We start from the raw sequence: 17,307 nt of genomic DNA, 5'->3' as shown, positions 1-17,307 counted from the left end.
GAAATTCTGTTTCTTTGTTACTAATGTTGTGGCCTTACCCCATAACAAAGAAACAATTTCCGGAGGATGAGGCCCAGAAATCAGTATTTTAAAAAGATTCCCAGGTGATTCTAATGTGCAGCCAAGGTTGAGAACCACTGCTCTAAGGTGAAAGATCAATGAAATTGTTTTGTAAAGGGCCAAAGTAAATATTTTAAGGTTTGTTGGCCGTATGTTCTCGAAACTACTTAACTCTGCTGTTAGGGTGTGAAAGAAAATTGAGCATGTTATATTGCTGTGTTCTAATAAAATTCTTCATGAACACTGAAATTTGAATTTCATATAATTTTCAAATGTCCTAGGAAAGATTTGGTACACAGGCCACAATTTGTTGAAGTGCTTTAAGCCCAGTAATTCTCAAAGTTTACCATGCATCAGAATCACCTCAAGGACTGATTTGCTAGCTTCTGATTCAATAGGTCTAGGGTAGAGCTTGCTAATTTACATTTTTAACAAATTCTCAGGTGATGCCATACTTGGAGACCACAGTTCAAGAACTACCATTCTACTAACTTGATCTTTCTAAATAAACCTTCTTACACATTTCCTGTTTTTGAATTTGTTAGCTTCCATTTAGCCTGTTGTCTGGGTTCTTATTTTCTTTTTTTAACCTTTTAAAATATATTTAGGCTGTGGATTAAATTATCATAAACGTTGTGCCTTCAAGATTCCAAATAACTGTAGTGGAGTAAGAAAGAGGCGCCTGTCAAATGTGTCTCTACCAGGACCTGGCCTCTCAGTCCCAAGACCTCTACAAACTGAGTATGTTGCCCTTCCCACTGAAGAGGTACGTATTCTAAGGTATTAGAACGGCACTGTACTAGGTATTCCTTAGGTTGTATAGGATATATGACATCATTTTAGAACATAAGTTTTATGCTAAAGAATAGTAAGATTCTTACAGTTAAGAAGCTTAAAATGTGTTATGGAGACAGGGCTTACCAATAGTAATGAACTGCATTTTGTATACTTTGGGATCACATTATCACTTGGACCTCACTGCATTAGTCTCTTGACCAGTATCCGGACACCTGATCTCCATACTTTGCTTCATGTTACATATTACATATGGACCACCTTATCCCATTACAGCTTAATACACAACTCCTGACTAGAAAACTTTTATATATTCTATGTGTCTGACGTCTGTACTATTCAACATTCCCTGAACACATCCTTGCTCCTCTATATTTTTTTTCTAGGCCTAGCTCAACAGCTACCTTTCCTGATTTTCCCCTTACTACCAAGAAGTTATTTTATTTTCTGAATGCCATAGCACTTTTCAGACCTCCTAATGGTGTGTATAGTATTTGTATACTGGACTGTTCTCAAGGAGTTTATGATCTATTTAAAGAAAACAATGCTCATTTCCATGACCAGCACAATACCTGGTACTTAGTAGTTATACTCAGTGATGAATGAATGCATGAGTGCCCCCACTGATCCTCACAGTATTCCAGTAAGATATAGCAGTACATCTGTATACCATGAGACAGTTGAGACTCAGAATGGTCAAGTGACTTCACTGAAGTCATAGAGCAAATTAGTAAGTGCTATTAGAACTAAATCCAGAACTGTTTTTTTCTAAAAATTAAAAATATATATTTTTATTGATATCAGAGAGGAAGGGAGAGAGAGAAACATCAATGATGAGAGAGAATCATTGATCAGCTGCCTCCTGCATGCCCTCTACTGGGGATCAAGCCTACAACCCAGGCATGTGCCGTGACCAGGAATCAAACCATGACCTGATTCATAGGTCGATGTTCAACCGATGAGCCACACCAGCTGGGCAGAACTGATTATTTTTAAATCAGTGGCTTTTTCTTATATATTGTACCCCTCAAGTATAAAGGTAGAGGATCAGGGAAGAAAGAAATAACTTTCTTGTTCATTTGATAGTACTTAAAATGATTTCCATTCATAGTTTAGTTGTTTCTATAAACCCTTTGGTCTTCTGTAAATTAATGCTAAAATCAAGCCTTTGGGCTGTTTTCTTGATGCCCTAATCACTATATTTTGTAAACAGGCACCAGAGTAAAAGCTCCTGAAATTCTTTCACCAGAAAATCCCATATTTCTATATTGCTTAGTCCTATTTGAGATTTTTAAAGGAGAAGACTGCTGTTGCATAAGGAACTGAGAACAGTGAGTTATAAAGATATGCAAGAGCTTGGGGAAAGATTGGTAAAAGCAAAGCTGGTGCGTTTTATACATGAACTGCACAGGAAACTTAGCTAGGAATGGGGACTGTAGGATAGAGATATGTTCTTTTTAAGAGTCCTACAAATGATATTGGTCTGCCAGCTACCCTTAGTTGGAATTACTAGATTAGGAAATTAACAGGACAGAGCAGATGAATAAGGCATTACGTTTTAATTCATTAGTTTATATTTTATCCTGAAGATGAAAATTCCATAGGGACGTATCAGAAGTAGAGTATATGTTTGAATTGGTTAGATTGTGTGGAGTATTTTAGAACAGGTAGAAATTGTAGAGTGAAATGTCAGTCCATGCATGCAATCTCAAAAAGGAAGGAGGTACAGTAAAAGAACTCAGGGAGGAAAATCAGGGAAGGAAGAGTGGGAAAAGAGGACACTCTAGGAATAAAGGAGATGGCAGTGAGGAGAGGGAAACAACCTCCAATCTGAACCTAGGATAGAGAGGAATTAACTCTCAAGTGCTACATAGAAAGAGCCTCCTAAGTTCTCATGTGCCAGACTCCATGCTGTGGCATAGTCCTTGCACACGTGTTCTGTACCATGTCCCAAATACCCCAATCCCAGCAGGACCTGACAAAAGGCAATCACTAACTGGCTATTGGCGTATGAAGGGATGTGTTAGGAAAATTCTTCCTTTTAGGGATATCTTAATACATGTGATGATGACCGGCTAAATTAGTCTTATTCCATCTTGTGTGTTTTAAACTTGAGACACACTGAAAGTGATAGAAGCAGGAGCAAGAAGTAGTGTTGAGTCACCACTAGAATAGGGAGCCAAGGATGAACAAAGGCCCAAACATCTGTTTCTCGTTCCTGTTGGCTTCTTTGTTAGCTTTGCAGAATCACTGTGATGGTCCTTTTGCTGAAGGTGCTCCATACATAGCAATATGGATGAAGGGTGTGTGTGGGGGGCGGCGGGTGGAGTGGGGAGAGGGCAGACTAGAGCCGGACACCTTGGACAAATAAAGCATACAAGTTTGGTTTGGGTTTTAATATTCTTTTTGTACTTTTCTTAAACTACTTCATAATTCATTTTAGAAAATTTCTGGCTACACATTAGTGAAAAACTATACATCAGAGGCTTTATTTGTATTATTTTTAGAGTGCTCTCCTCCATTCAGCTGTGCTTTTCTTTTTTCTTCTTCGTACTTTCTTCAAAAAAATCTTTTTCTCTTCCTCCTTTTATTTCTCCGTTACACTTCTCTGTCTCTTGGTTCTTCTAGTTTATTTTCCCTCTGTTGGTTGAATATATCAATATAGAATGACTCAACTTTTCTGAATTACAGACATGACTAGTTACAGAAAGCATGTGAAAGATCTCAGGACCTCAGTTCTAGCTGTGAAGATGCAAGCAGCAACAACAAAATATGTAATACATCTAGAAAGTAGTTAGGTATTTGATTTTGTGCTTGAAAACATGGACTATATTTATTTTTATATCCCCATACATAGTATCAGGCCTGGCCTATAGTAATCAATGAACATTGAATGAATGGAATGAGCCACATTGAACTGACATATAATTTAATATGATTATTTCTTTTGAATATATAGAAAGAGCTATAGTTGCAAAAATCCACTTATTCCTCAGGTTACACAAAAATTTTTAATCAGCTCCTACTTTAATTTTTCTTGCTCAAAAAAAGAAAAAGTGTAAATAACTGGAAAACATTTTAAATATCAAGGAACTTCGTAAAGGATAATTACTGGAGGTAAAGTTTTAATTAGTTTTATATCTGCCATTATGTATATCATCATTAATTAAACTTAAATTTTTACACACATATTTTAGTATTAAAATAAATTTGAAAAAATAATTTGTTTTGAAATATTTTCAGACATTGTGTTCTGTAATTTAACATGAATAGCAATAACACTTTCTGTATTTATTTGCTTTTCCCATGATTAATTCCTTGGTAAGATTTTTGGAGGGATTTGAACATCTGTTATAAATCGACTTTAAGGCTTTTGTGTTTTATTTGAAAAATGCTATGTGTGCCTGGCAAAAAAATAACTAACCGGTGAATCTGTGTATGTGAGAATGAAAATACCCTTTTTAAAAAAATCATAAATAGCAAAGAAATTTTGCTCTTTTTTCCTTCAAGAGTTGGCCAATTAAGCTTCCAAAGCAAACTGCTGAGATTTAGAGTTTGGGCTGTATTGTTTAAAAAAAATGACTTTTGTGGTCAAACCCAGCTCTTAACATATTTTTTTAATATTGACTTATGCTTATGGAAATTACTTATGTTTTAGTCACATGTTCACCAAGAACCAAGTAAGAGAATTCCTTCTTGGAGTGGTCGCCCAATCTGGATGGAAAAGATGGTAATGTGCAGAGTAAAAGTTCCGCACACATTTGCTGTTCACTCTTATACCCGTCCCACAATATGTCAGTATTGCAAGCGGTTACTGAAAGGCCTCTTTCGCCAAGGAATGCAATGTAAAGGTAGGATTGGATGTTTTTCTTAAGTAAAATTTATATCTGTCTTTATTAGCAAATATAGGTTTAAAATATTTATATTTAGAAGCATTAAGCAAAGAAATTGGTCTCATAATTGCTAACTTAAAAAAGAAAGAAGATACACATATTAACTACTACTACTATCTGAAATATGTGTACTATGTACCAGGAACTGTGCTAGAGAAAAATTAGAATATAAACAGGAAAACTAGAATTTGGATCTCTAAGATATGGATGCTTAACACTTGCCAATACAGAACAGTTAGTAAGCAGGTAAGCTGATATTTGAGCTTAAGTCTTTCTAATTCCAAAAACAGATAAGATGTAAAGTAATGATTTCCTTTTTTCATTAAATATTCATACACACATACTACAAGAGTTTAGTTATTTTTATTATTAATTATGTAGCTAGAAGAGTGGTACAAAAACTGCTATTCCTGAAAATAAGTGGAATATAGTAGAAGCCACTTATAATAGGAGCCACCATATTTGGATACTAACCCAAAACACTATCATAGTATTCCAAAAACATCTGTTAATGAACCAGGGTTTTAATAGAATAATGGAATAATTTTTCCTGTATAATTATATAATGTTTTTATGTTTCCTAAAATGATTTTATCTTTTTTAAAAATCTCATATCTCTCAGCAATGCTGTACAATACTGTGAAAACCAAAACAGAGAGTTTGAATGTGTTATTAGTCATTAAGCCAGGATATGACAAGTAATCTTTCTAAAATCTTATGTACTTATTTTTCATGTGATTATTTTAACAGTTCTTGGTACCATACTTTTTTTATATAATAGAAGTATTTGTGGAATTGAACAAATCAGTTTTATCTAAATAAACATTATGTTTGAGGTCTTTGCAATAATAAATCCTGTTTACAGCACACAATCAAAAAATTGTATATAAATTTAACAAGTATGTAAGAAAAGAAAATTTTCTTGGTAACAATATGACAGCATAGGAGAGCATCAAATAGAAAACAGGTTGTATAATTGTTGTCAAGTATTTAATAAGCATCAGGCAGGCATAATTACATGTTGAAATTTTATTTCAACAGCTTAGTTTTGAATATGATTTAATATATGTTAATACTTTAAAATATCAACACTAAAGTGTATTGGCAAGCAGCCACTAAGGAATGTTTTGGGAAAGAACATTAATAACAGATGTACAAATTCTAGCCAGCAGATAATCTTAGGAAAGGTAGTAAAATAGTGCTGCTCTGCTCAGCAGAACAGATACATTCTAAAACCAATATTTTGTAGAGGAACTGAAATAAATATGTAGATTCATGAACTTTGAAATGACGAGTTAACTCTGCCACTGGATTATTAGTTTAACTTCTCAGAGCTCTAAAAGAATAATGTTTGTGATTATATTGTTTCAGAAAGTAGGTTATATTTCTAGTTATTTTGATTATCAATCAAAAACCACCAAAATTTCAGTGATTCTTATATTTTTTATTATTTATTTTTTATCCTTACCCAAGGATATGTTTTTTTCATTGATTCTAGAAAGAGGGGAAGGGAGCCAGAGAGAGAGAGAGAGAAACATCAATTCGAGAGAGAAACATTGATTGGTTGCCTCCTGTACACACCCCAATCGGGGATCAAACCCGAAAGCTGGGTATGTGCCCTGACCGGAAATCAAAGCCAAGACCTTTTGGTGCACCGACAATACTCAACCAACTGAGCCACACTGGCCAGAGCCTAGTATTTTTATAATATGAATTAAGATGCTTAAAAAGTAAAATAGTTATCATTTTCATTCACTTTTCAAGCTAAGAAAATATAAAACATTTATGCTGGGTTATTTGAGGAAAAAATACAATTCCAAGAACAGTTATTCATTTACTCACTTCTTTTAATTTTTTACTTTGTTATATTAAAACTGCAAGGCAACTTTAGAGCATATCCTATATAATAAAAGGCTAATCTGCAAACCAACCGAATGGCAGAACAACCGGTCGCTATGATGTGCACTGCCCTCCAGGGGGCAGACAGTCAATGCAGGAGCTGCCCCCTGGTGGTCAGTGTGCTCCCACAGGGGGAGTGCCTCTGTGTTATAAAAGGACAGTGTTATATGATGAAATTTTATTATCCACTAAATTATTAATTTTGTGGGGCTTTTTCTTTTTTAAGTCAGGACTTGAAATTATTTTTACCCAGTTATTGCTGATAGATGTATTTCTAAGGTGGTGTTATACCGTAGTTATAACAGTGGGTTTCAATTTTAGTGTCACCTAAAGAGGTTATTAAAACACACATTTCTCAGCCCCCACTCCCAGAGCTGCTGATGTAGTAGCTCTGGAGTGGGACCCAAGAGTTTGCATTTCTAACAAGTTCTCAAATGATGCTTATGTTGTTGGTCTGGGATCACAGTTTGAGAACCACTGAGTTACAGAGTAGTATCGAACCGCTTGTACCTGACAGTGATCTGCAATGCTATCAACTGAAGTTCTTATAGGCTGAAAGAAACATCCTATATAATAAAAGAGTAATATGCTAATTGACCCTCATGCTGTTGCAAAGATGGCGACGCCCACAACCAATAAGGAGGGAATATGCCGGCCTGCAAACTGCCTGCAGACCCTAACCCTGGCCCGCCCTGCCCCCCAGCAGGGAAGCCTACCCCAATATGGGGCCCCCATCAGGGCAGGCCGGCCGGCCCCCACCCATGCACTGGGCCTTTATCCTATATAATAAAAGGGTAATATGCAAATGGACCCTAATGGCAGAACGACCAGAGAGACCACTCCACCAGTCACTATGAGGCGCACTGACCACCTCTTGGTCCCTTTCCTCAGCTGGCAGGCTCCAATTGCCTGATGGCGAACGAGTAACCAGGAGTGGGTGGCGGTGGGGGGCAGCGCCGCCTGCAGGCAGCAGGGGAAGATGGCCCTAATCACAGGCCAGGCCTAGGGACTACCTGTGCACGAATTCGTGCACCGGGCCTCTAGTTATGTATAAGTGGGAGACCTCATACATGAGAAGCTCAGTTCTTCCTTACAAAGTTGTATGGGAAGGCCCTCACTGATTCCCAGTAACTGGTTGTCAAATCTTAGTCTCTTTTCTGCATATGCATGAGGACCTAATAATTAGAAATTAATTAAGAAGTAAGGCCTAACATGTATTGGAAAGGAATGTGAGGTAAGAGAAGGAAACATGGACTTGCCAGCAACATTTTAACTTTATTTTACAGATAAACTGAGCCCTGAGGAGTTAAATTGTTAAGAATTGGCCTCAGAATTTGAAACTAGACCTTTGGTCCAAGACCTGAGTTCTTAGTAGAGAAAACTTAATTTTATCATCATTGTCATTTCTAATACTCTATTTGTGAGTGATTTAAAGAAAGTCTTGAGTCGTATCTGATATTGCCTAACTTTTTACATAAATTAATAAGCTGAATATTGTTATTTTAGATTGCAAATTCAACTGCCATAAACGCTGTGCATCAAAAGTGCCAAGAGACTGCCTTGGAGAGGTTACCTTCAATGGAGGTAGAATTCTTTTTCTTAATTTTTATAAAAGATTAGAAAAGGTCACAATTCTTTTGTTTATTACCTTTGTATATGGTTATATTTGCATATTTTATTCTGTGTTTTTAACTGACTTTTTTTCTGATTTAATAATCAAGCAAGATTGAGAGATCAGTAATGGTGTACTTTTATTAGTAATTATACCTTCCCATCTTTCCTTTAACCACCTACCACTTTAGAGTCTAATATAGCTAATAGTGCTGCATATCTTCTTTCATCTTTAAACATAAAAAGACTTACTTTAAAACCCTGTTGTTATCCGTAGAACTATTTCATAGTTCTAACATTTATTCACTGCTTACTATGTGCCAGGTACTGTTTTAAGCTCTTTACACATTGAAATTTAAACTTAAGAACAACCCTTGATGTTAAATATTTACAGATGAGTTAACTTAGGCACAAAGATATTAAATGATTTGCCCATGAAATACAGCCAATAAGTGGTAGAGTTGGGATTTGAATCTATATGGTCTGGCTTCTTAGTCCATAGTTATTAGAACACATTGTACAGCCTCACTGTCTCTTTCTCCATCAAGTAATCATTAGCTAGGCATTTCCCCTTTTTTGCCTTTTTTTTTTTTTCTCTTTTCAAGACTATTAATAAAGTGATTACCATTTTTGGAAGGAAGGAGTAATGACTCTAAACTTTCAGCATAACTTCTTTAACATTTCCATGACTGGTAAAAATTGAATGTAAGTGGTTTTGTAGAAGGAAAAGAGAGGGGATGAAATTTTACAGCTCCTTAAGAGTTTAACATTTTCTCTTAAGGCATGTTTTCTAAGCTTGCTGTTTACATCATTGACAGAGCATGATCGATTTTCTAATTTTTCTACATTACTGAAATCTTTTCATGTATTTTTTCACTTTTACAACTGTTGTCAAATGGATATGAAATACTATTTATATTTATTTTAATGTATATTTATTATCTGTATACTAATTAATTTGAGCATCTTTCAAATTTTACTGATTATTTAAAGAGTTTTAAAACTTTTTTTCCACATTTAATATATTGTTTCTGTCTGGATGTGTTGATATCCCATTAGTATAAAACTCTGTAATTCATTTAAAATTTTGCCAGAACCTTCCAGTCTGGGAACAGAGTCAGATATACCAATGGATATTGACAGTAGTGACATGAACAGTGATGGTAATAGGGGTTTGGATGACATGGAAGAACCATCTCCCCCAGAAGATAAAATGTTCTTCCTCGATCCATCTGATCTCGATGTGGAAAGAGATGAAGAAGCTGTGAAAACAATCAGGTAATACATGTTTAGGTATTGCAAGCCTTTTCCAAAGGCAAGGTAGGTCCAGGAGCCCTGTTAATGAAGAAAAACGGAGCTGTACTTGTTCCACTTAATCTCTTTAAGTGGAATAAAAATGTAATTTAAAATCTAATTAAATTGTGGCTTATTCTTTTACATGCACTACAGTATTTCTGAAATAAATTATATTACTCTTACCATCCACTCAAGATAGATAGATATGAGAATTCTGTTTTCTTAAAGACAAAAATGCTTTATTTAAATATAGTCTAGATGTGATATCTAGCTGTGGAGCAGCGCTCACAAAGTGCCAGCTCATTAAACCACCAGTTTAGCAGGGGTGGGGAATATCTGGCCCGAGGGCCATGTAATGCCTGCAAAATCATTTGGTTTGGCTCTGCCAAGGCATTAGGGGTGAGTTAATTAAATGTTTGGCCAAATATAGCAGGCTAATTTCTATGTTGATAATTTTGTATGGCCCTCGAATGATGTTATAAATATCCAAATGGCCATTGGCAGAAAAAAGGTTCCCCACCCCTGAGTTAAAGCAACCAGTTTCACAGCCTTCATGCAAGTAGATTGCCCGGTGTGATACATGGAAGAATATATGCCTGAGACTGTTACACAAAAATGTTAGTGCTGAATTTGGGGGTAGTTTCATACTACCACATTAATCTGACTTTTAGCACTTTGTAAAAATACTATTTGATTATAAACCTCGTAAATATCTCCTCTGTTAACAGGAATTCAGTATTTTGTATATACAGCCCTATAAGGATGTACTGCTTCATAGTAGAATATTACCGTTTTGGCAGGTTTTATTTTTCGTTGGCAACAAAGAGATATTTAAAGGAAATGGGTCATTTATCAATCTCATGTGGCAGAGTTGTCATTTATTCAGTTTGGCTTATCCTTAAATACAGGTCTTATCATAATCATTATTAACTAAAACTTATTTACCCAATTTAGAGACTATTGAAAGAACTTAGTTTCCTAAGCATGAATATTTTATAATTTTAAGAGAAAGTATTTTTTAACTCTTTGAGACTGAAATTCAAAAACAGTGTTTTTTTTATACACACCCCAAAATTGCTCTTTTTTTCCAGCCACACTGTTACTGGCCTATGTTTCAGTGTTAACCAATTTGACTCATTACATTATTTATTTTCTTAATATCTTTAAATAATTTTCTTCTACTAGAAGTACTAACAACATAAACAATGAAATTTGACTTTTGAACCATGAGAATTTGAGTATAGGTATACTTGTCTTTTGCCTGGTTGTGAATTTACTAACTTACCATGTTACCTACGGCTGGAAGCTTTCTCAACAGCAATCCCAAATGGGACCATTTCCCAGGCTCCAGATCTTCCAATTGGAGAGGATTCTTTCTGCTCTGTTCCTTGTTTTCTTATGTTTTGTGATCTCTGGAAAATATTTATGACAAATAATGAGGACTTTAGTGTTATCATAATCTTTTATAGATCAACTGTGTATCAGACTAACAGGATACATTTATTTTCTTCTTAAGCCATTGTTTGTCTTCTTATTATCTTTAAAAAGGACTTGCTTATGTATATGACTTTTAAAAATTGAAATTATCAATATTTATCATAAATATTAAATATTTTTTAGTCCATCAACAAGCAATAATATTCCGCTAATGAGGGTCGTGCAATCCATCAAGCACACAAAGAGGAAGAGCAGCACGATGGTGAAGGAAGGATGGATGGTCCATTACACCAGCAGGGACACCTTGGTCAGTAACCACAGGCATTTAAATGTGATAGTGCATCTGTTACGTGCTTTATTTTGTGCATTTTTAAATCAAAATGAGAATGAGATACTTGTAAAGAATTTTTAAAAGGCAGAATGCTTAAGGTACTGTCTTACAAACTGGTGGAGCAGTAAAGATTCAGAAAGGGTCTAAGGATAGACCCTTTGCGTAACTCTTTGCAACAAACACCAAATGCATAACCTATGCAAGAAATAATTGATAAGCTGAACTTAATTTCAATTAAAAACTTTTCTATAAAAGACAATGTCAAGAGAATGGAAAGACAAGCCACAAACTAGAAGAAAATATTTGCAAAAGAGATACATGATAAACAGCTATTCTCCAAAATATGCAAAAAACTCTTAAAACTCAAGAGAAAGAAAACGCGATTAAAAAATGGGCCCAGGACATTCACATATACCTCACCAACGAAGGTACACAGATGGCAAATAAGCACATGAAAAGATTCTCTACATTATATGTCATCAGAAAAATAAAACTTAAAACAGCAAGGTACCACTATACACCTAGTAGAATGGTTAAAATCTAGAACACTGATAACACCAAATGCTGGTGAGGATATAAAGCAGGGGTTGGGAACCATTTTTCTGCCAAGGGCCATTTGGATATTTATAACATCATTTGTAGGCCATACAAAATTACCAACTTAAAAATTAGCCTGCTATATTTGGTGAAATATTTAGTTAACCCACTCCTAATGTCTTGACAGGACCAGACCAAATGATTTGGTGGGCTTTATATGGTCCACGGGCTGGACGTTCCCCACCCCTGATAAAGAGCAACAGACACTTTCATTGCTGATGGGAATACAAAATGTTACAGTCCCTTAAAATGAAAACTTATGTCCATATAAAAACCTGCATATGGATGTTTATAGTACCTTTATTTACAATTGCCAAAACTTGGAAGCAATCAAGTGACCTTCAGTAGGTGAATGATAAGTAAACTGGTCCATCCAGACAATGAAATACTACACAGCCTGAAAAAGCAGTGAGCTTCCAAGCCGTGGAAAGACATGGAGGAACCCTAAATACGTATTCCTAAGTGAAAAGCCAATGAACAGGGTTCACAGACAAGGAAATACAAATTACTCTTAAACATAAGAGCTTGATCTAAAAATACAATTTAAAATTTCAATGAATGCCAGTTTTTATCAGTATAGCAAAGATCAAAAAGTTTGGTAACATACTGCATTTGTGAAGATGTGAGTAAACAAGTACTCATGTTGCTGATTAGCCTTTAAATTGGGTCAAATGTTAAGCAAAATTACATGTGCGCATACCTTATGACCCAGCAAGCCAATCTTTAGAAATTTAGCCTGTAGGTAAATTACATATCTGTGTGTGTAATGCACATGTATTTGCATGTGCATGCATAAAATTCTCTAAAAGGATTTCCAAAGCCTGGTAACATTGCTGCATATACATATGGGTAGGAGCAGTATATGAGCGATGGTGGGAGTATACTTTTCACTATAGAGTAAACCTTGATTTCGTGGACCTCAATTTAACAGACTTTGGATTTAACGGACATAATTTCCAGTCCATATGTCATTTGTGAAAGTAACTCCCTATTAATTTTAAAATACTTTTAACCAAGATTTGCATATAATTAAATTAACAGGTTATATTTTTTTGTTATTAATTCACTGTTATTTTAAACAAATTTTAGTTGAATAGGCCATATGTTGGGAAAAACACTGTAGCAATTTACCAACATAAGTAAATATTACATATCTACAACTATAGTCTACATATTTAAATCCAAGAGTTGCCACTCGTAAACAGTGTTCAGCAAATAATTAGCATGTGATCACTCCACATAGCATGTGGTAATTGGTTCTGTTGTCCTGTGGCGTGACTTTCTGCAGCAGTTTTAATATGTGCCAGCCTATGTTCCCATGTGCAATAAGCCATGCCCCAGCTGTGTACATTTGTTTACTCAAGGCAAGCATTTACTAGACCTATTCAGTATAAACTTTAAATTACAGTTATACATACAGAAAACTTTCATGTGAAATTAAACTTTTCATACATACTTAATTTTAATTACACAAACATGTCTACATAAGTAAAAACAGGTAAACGAATTTGTCAATTTTTTAACATATGCATTCGGAAAACCTACTTTATTATATAATGGACTTTTGGCTTTACCAGATACCCTTTGTCTGAATTAGTCTGTTTTATCAAGGTTTTACTGTACATCTTTTATATGTTTTCAGAATTTTGAACCTCGTGAATTTTAAACCTATTAAATGGTACAAATGTATGAATAGAAATGAAAGGAAAAGTGCTTTGGAGGAATCATTATTTTTGAACTTCACAGTTTTATATTCTTTATTTTATAGAGAAAGAGGCATTATTGGAGACTTGACAGCAAATGTCTAACATTGTTTCAAAATGAATCTGGATCAAAGTATTATAAGGTAAAGGTTTTACATTTTAAAATATGTACATTAAAAGATTATATGTTTTCCAAATATATCTAAACAATACTCATTAATTGTTATATTGGAATATACCTATCTGACTGTGCCTAATATAGTTTATAGAAGTCACTGTTCAGTTCCTTGTTGAAGGGCCTGTCCCCCACCTGTCCATGTCACCCCCCACAACAGTTCTGCTGCCAAAGGGTGTCTTTCTGTTGTGGTTTCTGTTTTTGGTTTGCCTGTCAGGTTGCTGCTGCTTTACTTCTGGTCTTAAGACTTGGATTAAACTGTTTAGAAGCTCACATGATCGTGGCCTGTCCAGAACAGGCCAACATGGTATTGAGTCAGTGTTTCTCTCACCTTCCATTTTACCCACGGTCCCAATTCTCAGATGCTTCTTTTGTCTCTTCATATACTTTGTATAGTATTCTTTGCTGGGCTTGCTCTGCATTTTGCCATGTCACTGACTGACAATAACAAGATTGTAAGTGTGGCAGTTGTATCAGTGAGAAAGAGAGTGGAAACAATTGACTTAAAGTTAGTTGGGGGTGGGGGGGCGGTTAATAACTTTTTTTGCCTTATAAAGTGGACTAAATATAAATGATTATTACAGTATGGACAGAACCAAATGGAGTGCTTAAACAACCTATACTGACATTTGAATTTGCTGCTCTTATTTCTGCTTGGTACTCCTTTTGGGAACATAAAGGTGGGGCAAAAAATAGGTTTCACGTACAGTTGTGAGTACGTGAAACACAGAATTTATTCTTGTATTATTAATTACTGTATTATTTTCCATATGAACAACTGTAAGTCTAATTTTGCCCCACCCTGTATTGCAGACCACAGCAGGTAGAGAAGTAGTTGTTGAGTTGATTTAATGACAGTTGGAAAGTGTTGAATATAACGGCTGTTGGCTTCCTAACTCCTCTCTTTCCTTAGATTCTAATGACTTGCAATAGGCCTGAATCACTGATAGTTACACTCCATGTTTTGCCTCTGGCCTCACTGGACATGCAGGTCATTCAAGGAAGATACTGTCATAAGACTTGACTGTGTTCCGTGGCCCACATACTTGTGTTCATCTTAATAGCATTTATTAGAAATGCATATCTGATTGTTTAGTGTACTAAAAATAGAAACAAAGAAGTTTTGTATTTTCTAATGCTTAATTTTTTACTTCAGGAAATTCCACTTTCAGAAATTCTACGCATATCTTCGCCACAAGATTTCACAAACATTTCACAAGGCAGCAACCCACACTGTTTTGAAATCATCACTGATACTATAGTATACTTTGTTGGTGAGAACAATGGGGACAGCTCCCACAATCCTGTTCTTGCTGCCACTGGAATTGGACTTGATGTAGCACAGAGCTGGGAAAAAGCAATTCGCCAGGCTCTCATGCCTGTTACCCCTCAAGCCAGTATTTGCACTTCTCCCGGGCAAGGGAAAGATCACAGTAAGCAATAAGCTTGTTGATGGCTTCCCCCTCCCCCTTTTGGTTCTTAAGTATTTTGTCGTGTGATCATGTTTTCTGTATCTATTTTAATGCTCATTTTAAGCTTTGTCTGGTGTAACCAATACCATTAGTTAACTCTTTTATACAGTTACTCTGGTTATAGTGTATACATGCAGTCCCCTAGAGCTAGGCTCTAGGGTCAGTCTCCCTACGTTTAAATCCTGGCTTGGCTACCTTGCTATGTGGTCTTAGACAAATACTGTACCTCCCTATAATAGTACCTTCTTTTTAGGGTTGTCAGTATTAAATGAAGAAGAACCTGTAAGATATACAGAAGTGTTTAGCATCCATGAATTCTCATTGGATTAACTACTGGTATTATTATTTTGCTTCATGGTGGGATATAACAGGCTCTAAAGCAGCGGTTCTCAACCTGTGGGTCGCGACCCCTTTGGCGGTCAAATGACCCTTTCACAGGGGTTGCCTAAGACCATCCTGCATATCAGATATTTACATTACGATTCATAACAGTAGCAACATTACAGTTATGAAGTAGCAATGAAAATAATTTTATGGTTGGGTCACAACATGAGGAACTGTATTTAAAGGGCCAGAAGGTTGAGAACCACTGCAAAAGGGTTATGGTTCACATCATACTCAACTCTGAAGTCAGAAATGTTGTATTTCTTTTAACTGCATTAAAACATGCAGAAATATTAAAAAATTATTGAAACATGTCCTTTGCACCAACAAAACTTGATAAAGGTTTGAGTGAACACTTAATCAGAAAGCCATATTATAATGGCACTTTCCCTCCATTGGCATTATGTTATTTATGGGGAAACATAATTCACTTATTAGAGAAATACGGTATATTTAAGTTGAAACATATCAACCTGTTTCTAAATTAAGTTTTTTTCAGATCAGCTGTATTTTGTGTAGCTATTCTTGGCATTATGCTAGGCCCTGAGCTAGAATATAAAAGAAAACCATGAATTTTAAAAGCTATTTAAGGAGATAAGACATGTACACAAGTGTTAGATGGTACTTAAAGCAGTAGAGTGCAAAAATGAGTAATGCATTACTTGAGGAACTCAAATGTGGAATGGAAGAGTAAGTAGAGACTTCATGGTAGAAAAACCTGATTTGGACCTTGAGCTTGGATCTTAGGGTAGGCAGGGCTAAATGAAAGAGGTGAATGGGGTAGTATTCTCTAGTTGAGGAGACAAGTGTGATCCAAGGGACAAGGGTAAAGTCCATGAACATGTTTGGTGTCTAATATTGATTATTAGACGGTGAATAGATGTATATTCACAGTGCTCCTTAAGTTTGGAGGGATTTTGGTAGAACTGTAATATATTTGAATGAAAATCATGGACCTTTCCCCCAATATAATACAGGTACATGCACACAAATGTTATTATAATTGGACTTAGGGACCTTCTCAAGCCCAAACATGGACAGGCCCCCTAGGGTTAAGGGTTCCTAAAAGCAGAATTGGGGAGAGGTTAAAAGTGACAACAAAACTCCAGTTCTGCCACTTACTAGCAATGTGATCTGGGCCTCTGCATTTCTCTAAAGTGGGAATAATAAATGCTCTTTATGCACTTAGCAGTTTCTGACACATTAGTGATATATTACTGTGTTGCTGCTGCTGTTGCTGTTCCTTTAACAACCTATCTGGAGCAGAGTTCTCCTGGGAAGCAATAGAAATTAAAACTGGATGGGGTTAGATCAGGGGTGGGCAAACTTTTTGACTCGAGGGCCACAATGGGTTCTTAAACTGGACCGATGGCCGGAACAAAAGCATGGATGGAGTGTTTGTGTGAACTAATATAAATTCAAAGTAAACATCATTACATAAAAGGGTACGGTCTTTTTTTTTTTTAGTTTTATTCATTTCAAACGGGCTGGATCCGGCCCGCGGGCCGTAGTTTGCCCACGGCTGGGTTAGATAGTGGAGGCCTTTGAAACAAAATACATATTGATTTAAACTGGGAATTTTGTGGATGCTGTACTTTTTTTGTTTCATTAATATTCAACATTTGAAATATTTTTTAAAATAATATTTTATTGA

General features: G+C 35.6%; 2 protein-coding genes across 5 annotated transcripts in view; both read left to right on the top strand.

The window, feature by feature from the left end:
- The window catches only part of LOC102242739 (interferon-induced, double-stranded RNA-activated protein kinase), a 274,887-nt gene that overhangs the window by 133,524 nt on the left and 124,056 nt on the right, over positions 1 to 17,307 (top strand). The gene's annotated exons all lie outside the window — the stretch shown is intronic.
- Positions 1 to 17,307, top strand: part of PRKD3 (protein kinase D3) — a 61,488-nt gene that overhangs the window by 23,867 nt on the left and 20,314 nt on the right. For all 3 annotated transcript variants that reach the window (XM_005864714.2, XM_005864716.2, XM_014538417.1), the window contains 7 exons: positions 669 to 826; positions 4,514 to 4,706; positions 8,154 to 8,231; positions 9,353 to 9,536; positions 11,175 to 11,298; positions 13,688 to 13,765; positions 14,954 to 15,230. In XM_005864714.2, coding sequence (XP_005864776.1) covers positions 669 to 826; positions 4,514 to 4,706; positions 8,154 to 8,231; positions 9,353 to 9,536; positions 11,175 to 11,298; positions 13,688 to 13,765; positions 14,954 to 15,230 — 1,092 coding nt within the window. The remainder of the gene's footprint in view (positions 1 to 668; positions 827 to 4,513; positions 4,707 to 8,153; positions 8,232 to 9,352; positions 9,537 to 11,174; positions 11,299 to 13,687; positions 13,766 to 14,953; positions 15,231 to 17,307) is intronic.

Source organism: Myotis brandtii, unplaced genomic scaffold (assembly GCF_000412655.1).
Source record: "Myotis brandtii unplaced genomic scaffold, ASM41265v1 scaffold191, whole genome shotgun sequence".
NCBI classification, from domain to species: Eukaryota; Metazoa; Chordata; class Mammalia; order Chiroptera; family Vespertilionidae; genus Myotis; species Myotis brandtii.
Note: the sequence above shows the minus strand (reverse complement) of the source record. Positions and strands in the feature narration are given on the sequence as shown.